Source organism: Coregonus lavaretus, assembly GCF_964263955.1.
Source record: "Coregonus lavaretus genome assembly, chromosome: 29".
In the NCBI taxonomy this organism is placed as follows: domain Eukaryota; kingdom Metazoa; phylum Chordata; class Actinopteri; order Salmoniformes; family Salmonidae; genus Coregonus; species Coregonus lavaretus.
The window spans coordinates 15,086,396-15,100,600 of NC_140016.1; the positions used below are offsets into that span (position 1 = coordinate 15,086,396).

The 14,205-nt window shown below is 48.9% G+C and overlaps 1 protein-coding gene across 1 annotated transcript in view; it reads right to left on the reverse strand.

Annotated features, from left to right (window-relative positions):
- The window catches only part of slit3 (slit homolog 3), a gene marked incomplete at its 5' end in the record, with an annotated part of 237,039 nt that overhangs the window by 123,784 nt on the left and 99,050 nt on the right, over positions 1–14,205 (reverse strand). The window contains one exon of the mRNA XM_084147010.1: positions 2,275–2,346. Coding sequence (XP_084003136.1) covers positions 2,275–2,346 — 72 coding nt within the window. The remainder of the gene's footprint in view (positions 1–2,274; positions 2,347–14,205) is intronic.

The following is a 14,205-nucleotide window of genomic DNA, read 5'->3' on the forward strand; positions in this document are numbered from 1 at the left end:
AAGCCAAGGGAAGAGCAGAGTGGTTGGACTTTGGAGCAGTGGGGTGAGAGTCTGGCGAGAACTAGGGAGGCCTGGTCCACGGGGAGGAGAGACACCCAGACATTTTTTAGGGGGGGGCTCACGACGTGGACGTCGGGGCAGCAGGAGGCCGCGATAGAGCGGTCCAGCGGGTTGACAGAGGAGGCCGCCAGGTTACGGGGGCCACTGGTGTTAAAGGGGAAGGAAAGTGTGGAGGCACGGCGAGAGGTACTGGGGTGTGTTACCAGTCCGGTCCGGCCCGTTCCTGATCCCTGCATAGGGCCAGTGGTGTGTGTCCCCAGTACGGTCCGGCCTGTCCCTGTTCCTTGCATCGAGCCTGTGGTGCGTGTCGTCAGCCCGGCCCGGCCTGTTCCTGCTCCCCGCACCGAGCCTATGGTGCGCGTCGCCAGCCCGGCCCGGCCTGTTCCTGCTCCCCGCACCAAGCCTATGGTGCGCATCGCCAGCCCGGCCCGGCCTGTTCCTGCTCCCCGCACCAGGCCAATGGTGCGCGTCGCCAGCCCGGCCCGTCCTGTTCCTGCTCCCCGCACCAGGCCAATTGTGCGCGTCGCCAGCCCGGCCCGTTCTGTTCCTGCTCTCCGCACCAGGTCAATGGTGCGCGTCGCCAGTCCGGTCCGGCCCTTTCCTGCTCCCCGCACCAAGCCAATGGTGCGCGTCGCCAGCCCGGTCCGGCCCTTTCCTGCTCCCCGCACCAAGCCAATGGTGCGCGTCGCCAGCCCGGTCCGGCCCGCTCCTGCTCCCCGCACCAAGCCAATGGGGCGCGTCGCCAGCCCGGTCCGGCCCGCTCCTGCTCCACACACCAAGCCAGTGGTGTGCGTCGTCAGTCCGGCACGGCCCGTGCCTGTTCCCCATACCAAGCCAGTGGTGTGCGTCGTCAGTCCGGGCACATCCCGTGCCTGTTCCACCGGTGCCTGGTCCGGCACCGATCAGATGCTTCACGCCGGAGCTAGAGCAATCCGCTCCACCAGTGTGCAGTCCAGCTCCGGCCAGCGGGGTCAGACCGGACCAGGGGTACTTTGGGGGGTTGGAGAGGGAGCGGGGATCAGGCCCGGAGCCGGATCTGCCGCCTAGGCGGAGTGCCCACCCGGTCCCTCCCCTGTGGTATTTGGTTGACGCGGTCGGAGTCCGCGCCTTTAGGGGGGGGTACTGTCACGCCCTGGCTCTGGGGACACTGTTATGTTGAGCCAGGGTGTGTAGATCTATGTATTATATTTATGTGTTGGCCAGAGTGGTTCCCAATCAGAGGCAACGAGTGTCAGCTGTGGCTGGTTGTCTCTGATTGGGAGCCATACTTATAGAGGCTGTTTTCCCACATTAGTTGTGGGATCTTGTTTCTAGTTGGTTTGTGTTAGACCGTGAACTGTCACGTTATCGTTTGTTTATTTTGTCGTATAATCGCTAAATAAAGAGTATGTTTGCCTGCAACGCTGCGCCTTGGTCCTCATCTGTTCCCGACGATCGTGACACTAACCCTAACCGTAACCCTGTAATGTATACCAAAAGGTTCAAAAAGGCAACTTAGTTCAGCCATCAACACTGAGGGGGATGGTTCATTCTATGGGTGCATCCCAAAGGGCTCTGGGCTGTGATCCTTAACTCCAAACACAGTGGTCGGCCCATTAAGCCTAACCTCAACAACACAATAATTGCAGTGAATCATCGATAAGCCCTCCTCTGATTGGCTGATTTGGGACAGACTTTTGGGGAATGCAACATTTATTGTTCTGGGCAACGAATGGGGACCATTGGCTGGGAGTTGCTTCCTTCTCCCTCTTTGAAGTTCCGCCCAACACAGTCACCCGACAACGTGGTGGAAAATGTACGATTGGCTTGTGGTTAAATATCGTATCATCATGAGAGTCCCATACAAATCAGCTGCAGCATCTTCTCCTTTAACAGTAACTATGTAGGAGAATACTGTAAATGAAAAGGAACATTGGAAGCAATCTTGTTGTGGCTTGATGACTACCTGGATTGTATTCCCTAAGCAGGATCAATAAGTTGTATTGATTGTTGTGTTGTTTATTAGCATCTCATGAACAGATGAATGAATTAATAAATGAATGAATGAAATTTGATTATTGGACACTTGTTTCAACAGACCTGAACCCATCTACCTCGGATTGATGGCCGTGTCTGACACATAACTCTTTCCTCCCTTGTCTTTCTCAGAGAAGCCATGCCATGTGCTTTCTATATACGGAGGAGGATAGAGGAGGATAGAGTAGGGCTACTTACAGGTTTTTGACAGTTGTGATCCCACGGAAAGCCTTACGAGGAACCGCCTGGATCTGGTTCTCACTGAGGTCCCTGGCGAACATGAGATAAAGACAAGGATGAAACGTTAAGGGCGGTTTGAAGGCACAACTCACATTTCAGAGAGGCGAAGCTTTAAGAACATATGCACATTCTGGAGAATTCTGCGGCTCCAGCGTTCTGCTGAGGAGTAATGATAGCCATCCCTTTAAAGTTCAAAATCAAATTGCTCTACAAACCATAAACATCAAATCTTACATTTTCTCTCTTTCTTCCCTCTTATATCTCTCCATGTTATGTGTGGTGGGGAATACATATCTGTACATATGTTTTTAATGTAAAACATTTCTACATTTTTTACTCTAGTAGAACCCTCCGAGAGTGTTCCATTATTCTCCAGGAGAAATGAAGCAATCACATTGGGTTTGAGTAACTTGAGAACGCATGACAGAAGAAAAGAACACCCACAGACTAAGACATGGCAGCACATTACAACCCTGACAGCTTTTCTTCTCCCTCTATGCATTCAGTTATGAGCCAAATGATTTTTGACATGTCACAATGGTTTTGCTTAACTTTATTAAGCTTGTTTGTTTGTAGATCCTTGCTGGGCAAACATCATTTGAAAACCATAATGCAATTACTGGGCAGGGAGGAAATAAATGAGATATGGAATATCTGGGGGGCTAATCAGGGTGTCTGTTTCCCAGTCATGCCTGCTCCACATAACAGAGAGAGACCACCGGTGGGTTTAACCGCTGACCTTGCTATGACCAATTCCAGTGATAAACAATCAGGCAAGGATTCAAATACACTGTGGAATTCTGCCAGCCCACTCTGCACCTCTCTCTCTCTCTATCGTTCTCTCTCTCCCTTTCTCTCTCTCGCTCCCTCTCAATTCTATTCAATTCAATTTCAATATAAGGGTTTTACTGGCATGGGAAACATATGTTAACATTGCCAAAGCAAGTGAAGTAGACAATAAACAAAAGTGAAATCTCTCTCTCTCTCTCTCTCTCTCTCTCTCTCTCTCTCTCTCTCTCTCTCTCTCTCTCTCTCTCTCTCTCTCTCTCTCTCTCTCTCTCTCTCTCTCTCTCTCTCTCTCTCTCTCTCTCTCTCTCTCTCTCTCTCTCTCTCTCTCTCTCTCTCTCTCTCTCTCTCTCTCTCTCTCCTCCCTCCTACTCCCAGCCCATAATTATGTATTAACCAGTATCACCAGCAATTTCCTCTCACAACATTCTAAAAAGCATTTATTGGGTAGCTCGTGTCCCCCCCCCCCCCACAATGAAAATTGGGTGTACGTTATTAAATGGGAGCCCAATCAAGTCTGAAAATGTATGCGCTCACTAACTGTAAGTCGCTCTGGATAAGAGCGTCTGCTAAATGACTAAAATGTAAAATGTAAAATGTAAGTCATATTAGTGCCAGAAATCTTGATTAGTGTGTTGTGTTTTGAATAACGAATACACCATTTCGACCTAGCTAAAGCTTTTTTTTTCTTGATGTTTTCAATAACCTTGCATTCTTTGGCCGGGGCCTTTTTGAAAAGAGATGCAAAAGTCTCAAATCCCTGTTTGAGTTGATATGAAACGCAGGGGGTTTTGTGTATCCTTTACTCAAACTACGTGGTACATGTACAAATAAGGCATACTTTTGAAGGAGTATAACTCATAATACGCCACTTTACACAGATGGAAAATGTATCTTGTGTTTATACCTCTGACACATTGGGTAGGAATTTTTCTTCCAACTGCTTTTGCCATTGCTCACACGCTGACTTTCATGGCATAAATGCAAAACAGATAAAAAATCTCATTTTTAATGCATTTATTTTTTGGGGCATTTTTGTTTCTTCTCTTAGTGTTTTCGTTTTCCTGAGTGGTGAGTCCCGGCTCCATCATGTCCTGCGCGTGCTACGAGGGGAGAGAGGCTACGGCTTTATACAGGACTTCCAGTGCTAATAAATGTTTTATTGTTTTGTTTACTTGGCTGTGTTTTCTTCATCCTACAGACAAAAGGGAAATCATCCAACCTAAATATGCGGTTTTGAGCAACCTCACACACACGCACACACGTGAAGAGGATTTTGTGGGGAAGCACTAAACATTGCCAATCGACATTATGCTGCCATATTAACTTTGGAGGACATTATAATTTCTCCCCAAACATCACATCTACATGTAAAGTATGGTCCTGTATACAACATGTTAAATGAGGAGAAGTTCTGTAATTAATGTAATAACTTACTATCTCCTCCACTATATCTGTTGAGCAGTAATAGGCCTTGCCTATGTAATCTCATTGCGAATGTTATTTGATATTGGGGAGATACTGCTGTTGTTAATAATCTGTGATGAACAGCAAGCAACACATTACACAGTGTTGCTGGCAGGTGGTGCTGCTTGATACAAGGTGTATGGATCCCCTGTATCCTCAGTGTCTGAAGTTATTTTAGGTGAGTCAGATCTCCATCTTCAAAGAGACGATCATCTGGCTGAGATTGGCTTCCTGCCTCCGCGTTAAGAGGACACACAGCTTACTATCCACACCATCCACCCACTCAAACTCAGGTGCAAACACACACACACGTACGCATGCATGTACACTCACAGGCACACACACACACGCATACACACACAGTTTTGTGTGGGGGAGGCGGGAGGGAGGGAGGGAGTGCATCAGTCTCCCAACACTGACAATCTGCTTGCAAATATCATTCATTGTATTTTATTTTTACCCTCATCTTTCTGACTCACAGGATGGCTGCTATAAATCTCCTATTGATTCCATTAAAGCCTTCCATGTCCAGACCAGCTGGCAGCACCAAAACATATTACTGATAAAAGCCTAGCAACACACAAGGATATCAAAGCCGCCTGCGCTCGCTGCAAGGAGGAGCCATCCTTATAGCAGGTAAACACACACATTCACACACAACTTTATTCTGTTCAATTTTCTTAACAGACATCGAAAAAATTATGAATGGCATGGCAACACAATTCAGTTTCTATTTCTCGTTATCATGGCCTCTCCCTTTTCAGTTTCTATTTCTCGTTATCATGGCCTCTTCCTTTTCAGTTTCTATTTCTCGTTATCATGGCCTCTCCCTTTTCAGTTTCTATTTCTCGTTATCATGGCCTCTCCCTCTCCCTTTTCAGTTTCTATTTCTCATTATCATGGCCTCTCTCTTTCCTTAAGATAAGAGGGAAAGTGAAATAGGGACAGTCAGATGAGGAAAATTACAATTTCAATGTAAAATGAAAGTGGAAAACAGCTAAAAACCTCAGCTATCATCAACACTCTTGTTCCAATCATTTCCTCTACTACCGTCGTCGAAACAGACATCTGTCCGTCTCCATAACTCTTACCAACAACATGCTGCCATAAAGAGAGGATGTATACACCCAGCTGTTGATACTATACCCCTGACTGACTGGTCTGGTCAGCGCCCTGCCTATCTAGGGTACCTATCAAACAGAACAGGAGTGGTGTGCTGTGCTGTCCACGGCGTGTTGCTCTTGGCAGGGCTATTATCTGCATGCCAAATTGAATTTCCACAGCCAGATCCAGTCAGGAGGCAGCTAGGCTTGTCAGTGGCTTTCTGCTGCCTGCTAGCAACACAAACTCTATCCACATCCCCACCATACCACCCCAGCCCCAGGTCAATCCACCCTCACAACCCCACCCCAGCCCAATCCACCACCACCACCTCAGCCCCAGACCAATCCACCCTCACCACCCCACCCCACCCCACCCCAGCCCAGACCAATCCACCACCACCACTCCAGCCCCAGACCAATCCATCACCACCACCCCAGCCCAGACCAATCCAACACCACCCCACCCCAGCCCAGACCAATCCACCACCCCAGCCCCAGACCAATCCACTGACCACCAGTCCAGACCCAGACCAATCAAGTTCAGACCCAGTCCAGTCCAGTCCAGTCCAGACCCAGCCTCCCTGGGCACAGTCAGTGGCTACTTCCCAAATGGCACCGTATTCCCTTTATAGTGCACTACTTTTGACCAGGGCCCATAGTGCTCTGGTCAAAAGTTGTGCACTATACAGGGAATATTTTCCTATTTGTGATTCAGCCAGTGACCTACTGTACCAGTGAAGCAGCAGGAGGAAGAGGATGAAGAAGAGGAGACATGGGAGATGATGATGAGACCAAAGGCTCCGTCCCAGCTATTCCTGTCTCTGAGATTACATTATTAATTTGAAGTGAATGACACTAACCAGGTCAACCCCCATTGCGTAATATAAAAGCAATGGGGGTTGACCTGGTTAGTGTCATTGGTCTAGGCATTTATATTACATTTAACCCCCTCCCTCCCTTATACACACAGCTCCAGGGAAGACAGACAGTTCAACACACATCATGCGAACCCATAGTGGATGGAATGGTTTAGTTTAGTGTTGTCCTCTGTCGCCTGTCTTTCCTCTCAGAGTAACCCTGGCTTCAGTAACATGAGGAGCCATTACATAAATCACCCAAGCCCGTCTGGTCCCAGGTTGGTTGGTCTACCCTGCGTATACATATCATACAGTATTTCTTTGATTTCACAGGACCGTGATTATGGGAGGCATCACCAGCAGCTGGCCACCTCCCGGTATACTCCCCTCAGACGCACAGCCCAAGCCCGACACCGCTCCCCTCAGATGCCCAGCCCAGGCCTGACACCGCTCCCCTCAGATGCCCAGCCCAGGCCCGACTCCACTCCCCTTAGATGCCCAGCCCAGGCCTGACACCGCTCCCCTCAGATGCTCAGCCCAGGCCCGACACCGCTCCCCTCAGATGCCCAGCCCAGGCCCGACACCGCTCCCCTCAGATGCTCAGCCCAGGCCCGATACCGCTCCCCTCAGATGCCCAGCCCAGGCCCGACACCGCTCCCCTCAGATGCCCAGCCCAGGCCTGACACCGCTCCCCTCAGATGCCCAGCCCAGGCCCGACACCGCTCCCCTCAGATGCCCAGCCCAGGCCCGATACCGCTCCCCTCAGATGCCCAGCCCAGGCCCGGTGCTGCTTCCTTATGAGATGCACATTTCTGATTTCTTTCATTAGAGAAATAACAGCCATTACAGGGTTGAGAGAGGACCCCTGGGGGTTGGGGATGTGGGAGCAGGATTTTGTTTTATGAAATCTGAGACGTCTTCAATGGCTGAATCGGCTGACTCCCTGCAACTGCGGGCTCCACCAGGTCCGTTTCCATTAGGGTACTTTGCTCTCCGAGTCATATCGCAATAAGGAGGCAGGCTCTCTTTCTCTGTAATATTATTCAATATACACTGAGTATACCAAACATTAGGAACACCTTCCTAATATTGAGTTGTGCACCCTACTACCATACCCCGTTCAAAGGCACTTAAATATTTTGTCTTGCCCATTCACCCTCTGAATGGCACACATACTGTCACGATCGTCTGAAGGAGCGGACCAATACGCAGCGCGTGGAGTGAACATGATGACTTTATTATTTAAAGCAACCACGAAGAAAACAACAAATGACGATACGTGAAGTTCAATTACTGATACAGACTAACAGCAACACGGAAACAATAACCCACAAAACAAAGGAGAAAACACACAGAATATATATGGCTCCCAATCAGAGATAACGAGCTGACAGCTGACACTCGTTACCTCCGATTGGGAGTCATAGACCAATCACCATAGACACAAACAAAATGAAACTCACCCATCCCCAACACCACCAAATGAAATACACCCAAACACATGAAAAAGAACAACCCTGGCTCAATTATAAAGTCCATAGAGCCAGAGTGTCACAGTACCCCCCCCTAAAGGTGCGAACTCCGGGCGCACCAACATCAGGACTAGGGGAGGGTCTGGGTGGGCGTCTGTCCACGGTGGCGGCTCTGGCCCCGGTCGTGATCCCCACCCCACCACAGTCACAACCTGCTTTGGTAGCCTCCTCCCAATGACCACCCTCCAACTAACCCCACCTGGACTAAGGGGCAACACCGGACTAAGGGGCAGCACCGGGATAAGGGGCAGCACCGGGACAAGGGGCAGCACCGGGCTAAGGGGCAGCACCGGACTAAGGGGCAGCACCGGACTACGGGGCAGCACCGGGCTAAGGGACAGTACCTGACTGAATGGCGGATCCCGGCTGGTCGGCTCTGGCGGATCCCGGCTGGACGGCTCTGGCGGATCCCGGCTGGACGGCTCTGGCGGATCCCGGCTGGACGGCTCTGGCGGATCCCGGCTGGACGGCTCTGGCGGATCCCGGCTGGACGGCTCTGGCGGATCCCGGCTGGACGGCTCTGGCGGATCCCGGCGGGACGGCTCTGGCGGATCCAGGCTGGACGGCTCTGGCGGATCCCGGCGGGACGGCTCTGGCGGATCCAGGCTGGACGGCTCTGGCGGATCCTGGCTGGACGGCTCTGGCGGATCCTGGCTGGACGGCTCTGGCGGATCCTGGCTAGACGGCTCTGGCGGATCCTGGCTGGACGGCTCTGGCGGATCCTGGCTAGACGGCTCTGGCGGATCCTGGCTGGACGGCTCTGGCGGATCCTGGCTAGACGGCTCTGGCGGATCCTGGCTGGACGGCTCTGGCGGATCCTGGCTGGACGGCTCTGGAGGATCCTGGCTGGCTGACGGATCTGGCTGCTCATGGCTGGCTGACGGATCTGGCTGCTCATGGCTGGCTGACGGATCTGGCTGCTCATGGCTGGCTGACGGATCTGGCTGCTCATGGCTGGCTGACGGATCTGGCTGCTCATGGCTGGCTGACGGATCTGGCTGCTCATGGCTGGCTGACGGATCTGGCTGCTCATGGCTGGCTGACGGGTCTGGCTGCTCATGGCTGGCTGACGGATCTGGCTGCTCATGGCTGGCTGATGGTGCTGGCTGGGCGGCTGGCGGTGGAGGCGGACCCCAGCCTCGGATTGCAGTCATCACCTCCAGCAGGGCGGCTCCCATCTGCAGGAGCTGCTCTTGCTGGTCCCGAACCTGAGCTTCCAGTCTAGTATGGGCTGCGTCGGCTCCTGCTGATTCCATAGCAGGTGTATGATTCTGTCTGGCGGAAGGCTCTAGCGGCTCCTGTCTGGCGGAAGGCTCTAGCGGCTCCGATCTGGCGGACGGCTCTGAAGGCTCATGGCAGACGGGCGGCTTTGCAGGCTCATGGCAGACGGGCGGCTTTGCAGGCTCAGTACAGACGGGTGGCTTATGCAGCGCTTGGCAGACGGGCAGTTCAGACGCCCTAGGGCAGACGGGCAGTTCCGGCGCCGTTGGGCAGACGGCCAGTTCAGGCGCCGTTGGGCAGACGGCAGACTCTGGCCGGCTGGCGACGCACATCGTGGACCTGGTGCGTGGAGTAGGAACAGGCCGGTCCATACCGGGAACACACACCACTGGCCTTAACTGGGGATCAGGAACGGGCCGGACCGGACTGGTAACACACTTCAGTCTCTCATGCCGTGCCACAACAACTTCCCTCCTTCTACTCGCCAATGGCTCCCGTACTCCGTTAGCCTTCTCTCCTTTTCTCCCTGTGGCAGCCTCCTGCTGCCCAGCTGCCCAAGCCATGTGCCCCCCCCAAAAAATTTCTTGGGGTTGCCTCTCTTCCACGGGCTTCCAGCCTCGCCTTCGCGCTGCCTCCTCGTACCACCTCCTCTCGGCTTTGGCTGCCTCCAGCTCTTCACGAGGGCGGTGATATTCCTCCGGTTGTGCCCAAGGACCCTTTCCAGCCCGAATCTCCTCCCATGTCCAAAAATCCTTAGGAGGCGTCCATAACTCCTGTGTAGGTAGGTCCTGTTGCCGCTTGTTACGCTGCTTGGTCCTTTTGTGGTGGGTTATTCTGTCACGATCGTCTGAAGGAGCGGACCAATACGCAGCGCGTGGAGTGAACATGATGACTTTATTATTTAAAGCAACCACGAAGAAAACAACAAATGACGATACGTGAAGTTCAATTACTGATACAGACTAACAGCAACACGGAAACAATAACCCACAAAACAAAGGAGAAAACACACAGAATATATATGGCTCCCAATCAGAGATAACGAGCCGACAGCTGACACTCGTTACCTCCGATTGGGAGTCATAGACCAATCACCATAGACACAAACAAAATGAAACTCACCCATCCCCAACACCACCAAATGAAATACACCCAAACACATGAAAAAGAACAACCCTGGCTCAATTATAAAGTCCATAGAGCCAGAGTGTCACACATACACAATCCATGTCTCATTTGTCTGAAGGCTTAAACATCCTTCTTAAACCTGTCTCCTTCATCTACACTGATTGAAGTGGATTTAACAAGTGACATCAATAAGGGATCATAGCTTTCACCTGGATTCACCTGGTCAGTCTATGTCATGGAAAGAGCAATGTTTTGTATACTCAGTGGTAGATATACAGTATAAAGACTATAATAAATATTGATCCGTGGGTGGCTCATAAAACTCAGCAAAAAAAGAAACGTCCTCTCACTGTCAACTGCGTTTATTTTCAGCAAACTTAACATGTGTAAATATTTGTATGAACATAACAAGATTCAACAACTGAGACATAAACTGAACAAGTTCCACATAGAATAATGTGTCCCTGAACAAAGGTGGGGTCAAAATCAAAAGTAACAGTCAGGATCTGGTGTGGCCACCAGCTGCATTAAGTACTGCAGTGCATCTCCTCCTCATGGACGACACCAGATTTGCCAGTTGTTGCAGTGAGATGTTACCCCACTCTTCCACCAAGGCACCTGCAAGTTCCCAGACATTTCTGGGGGGAATGACCCTAGCCCTCACCATCTGATCCAACAGGTCCCAGACGTGCTCAATGGGATTGAGATCCGGCCTCTTCGCTGGCCATGGCTTGCAGGAATTTTACAACCAGGGTTATGATGATGATGGGGTAGAGAGTAGTGTGTTCTCTCTATGTTGGAATAGTGTGTTCTCTCTATGTTGGAGTAGTGTGTAGTAGTAGTGTGTTATCTCTATGTTGGAGTGGTGTGTAATAGTAGTGTGTCATCTCTATGTTGGAGTAGTGTGTTCTCTCTATGTTGGAGTAGTGTGTATTAGTAGTAGTGTGTTATCTCTATGTTGGAGTAGTGTATTCTCTCTATGTTGGAGTAGTGTGTAGCAGTAGTGTGTTCTCTAGATGTTGGAGTAGTGTGTAGCAGTAGTGTGTTCTCTCTATGTTGGAGTAGTGTGTTCTCTCTATGTTGGAATAGTGTGTTCTCTCTATGTTGGAGAAGTGTGTTCTCTCTATGTTGGAGTAATGTGTTCTCTCTTTGTTGGAGTAGTGTGTTCTCTCTATGTTGGAGTAGTGTGTTCTCTCTATGTAGTAGTAGTGTGTTCTCTCTATGTTGGAGTAGTGTGTAGCAGTAGTGTGTTCTCTCTATGTTGGAGTAGTGTGTTCTCTCTATGTTGGAGTAGTGTGTTCTCTCTATGTTGGAGTAGTGTGTTCTCTCTATGTTGGAGTAGTGTGTTATCTCTATGTTGGAGTAGTGTGTTCTCTCTATGTTGGAGTAGTGTGTATTAGTAGTAGTGTGTTATCTCTGTGTTGGAGTAGTGTGTTCTCTCTATGTTGGAGTAGTGTGTTCTCTCTATGTTGGAGTAGTGTGTAGCATTAGTGTGTTCTCTCTATGTTGGAGTAGTGTGTAGCAGTAGTGTGTTCTCTCTATGTTGGAGTAGTGTGTTCTCTCTATGTTGGAATAGTGTGTTCTATCTATGTTGGAGTAGTGTGTTCTCTCTATGTTGGAGTAATGTGTTCTCTCTTTGTTGGAGTAGTGTGTTCTCACTATGTTGGAGTAGTGTGTAGCAGTAGTGTGTTCTCTCTATGTTGGAGTAGTGTGTTCTCTCTATGTTGGAATAGTGTGTTCTCTCTATGTTGGAGTAGTGTGTTCTCTCTATGTTGGAGTAATGTGTTCTCTCTTTGTTGGAGTAGTGTGTTCTCTCTATGTTGGAGTAGTGTGTTCTCTCTATGTTGGAATAGTGTGTTCTCTCTATGTTGGAGTAGTGTGTTCTCTCTGTTGGAGTAGTGTGTTCTCTCTATGTTGGAGTAATGTGTTCTCTCTTTGTTGGAGTAGTGTGTTCTCTCTATGTTGGAGTAGTGTGTTCTCTCTATGTAGCAGTAGTGTGTAGTAGTAGTAGTGTGTTATCTCTATGTTGGAGTAGTATGTATTAGTAGTAGTATGTTATCTCTATGTTGGAGTAGTGTGTTCTCTCTATGTTGGAGTAGTGTGTAGCAGTAGTGTGTTCTTTCTATGTTGGAGTACTGTGTTCTCTCTATGTTGGAATAGTGTGTTCTCTCTATGTTGGAGTAGTGTGTTCTCTCTATGTTGGAGTAATGTGTTCTCTCTTTGTTGGAGTAGTGTGTTCTCTCCATGTTGGAGTAGTGTGTTCTCTCTATGTAGTAGTAGTGTGTTCTCTCTATGTTGGAGTAGTGTGTAGTAGTAGTGTGTTCTCTCTATGTAGTAGTAGTGTGTAGTAGTAGCGTGTACTCTCTATGTTGGAGTAGTGTGTAGTAGTAGCATGTTCTCTCTATGTTGGAGTAGTGTGTTCTCTCTATGTTGGAGTAGTGTGTTCTCTCTTTGTTGGAGTAGTGTGTTCTCTCTATGTTGGAGTAGTGTGTTCTCTCTATATTGGAGTAGTGTGTTCTCTCTGTGTTGGAGCAGTGTGTAGTAGTAGTGTGTTCTCTCTATGTTGGAGTAGTGTGTTATCTATATGTTGGAGTAGTGTGTAGCAGTAGTAGTGTGTTCTCTCTATGTTGGAGTAGTGTGTTCTCTCTATGTTGGAGTAGTGTGTTCGCTCTATGCTTTAGCAGTGTGTAGTAGTGTGTAGCAGTAGTGTGTAGCAGTGTGTAGTAGTAGTGTGTAGCAGTGTGTTGCAATGAGCTCTACTGCAGTGAAGGACTGGGGAGTAGTAGTGTGTAGTAGTGTAGTAGTAGTAGTAGTAGTAGTAGTGTGTGGCAGTGTGTAGTAGTGTAGTAGTAGTAGTGTGTAGTAGTGTAGTATTAGTAGTGTAGTAGTAGCGCCTATGGCAGTGAAGGACTGGGGAGTAGTAGTATTGTGTAGAAGTGTAGAAGTGTAGTAGTAGTAGTAAGTAGTAGTGTAGTAGCAGTGTAATAGTTGTGTGTAGTAGTGTAGTATTAGTAGTAGTGTGTAGTAGTGTAGTAGTAATGTGTAGCAGTGGTGTAGTAGTGTAGTAGTAGTAGTGTGTAGTGTAGTAGTTGTAGTGTGTAGTGTAGTAGTAGTAGTAGTAGTAGTAGTGTAGTAGTAGTAGTAGTAGTAGTAGTAGTAGTAGTAGTAGTAGTAGTAGTAGTAGTAGTAGTAGTAGTAGTAGTAGTGTAGTAGTCTGTAGCAGTAGTGTAGTAGTAGTGTGTAGTAGTGTAGTAAGTAGTGTGCAGTAGTGTAGTAGTCTGTAGCAGTAGTGTAGTAGTAGTGTGTAGTAGTGTGGTAGTAGTGTGTAGTAGTGTAGTAGTCTGTAGCAGTAGTGTAGTAGTAGTGTGTAGTAGTGTAGTAGTCTGCAGCAGTAGTGTTGTAGTAGCTCTACTGCAGTGAAGGACTGGGGAGTTTCACGATTGGTTTACAGCCACTTTTTTAAAATGTAGTGTAGTGTAGTAGTAGTAGTAGTGTGTAGTGTAGTAGTAGTAGTAGTAGTAGTAGTAGTAGTAGTAGTAGTAGTAGTAGTAGTAGTAGTAGTAGTAGTAGTAGTAGTGTAGTAGAGTGTAGCAGTAGTGTAGTAGTAGTGTGTAGTAGTGTAGTAGTCTGTAGCAGTAGTGTAGTAGTAGTATGTAGTAGTTTGTAGCAGTAGTGTAGTAGTAGTGTGTAGTAGTGTAGTAGTAGTGTGTAGTTGTGTAGTAGTAGTAGTAGTAGTAGTAGTAGTGTAGTAGTATGTAGCAGTAGTGTAGTAGTAGTGTGTAGTAGTGTGTAGTT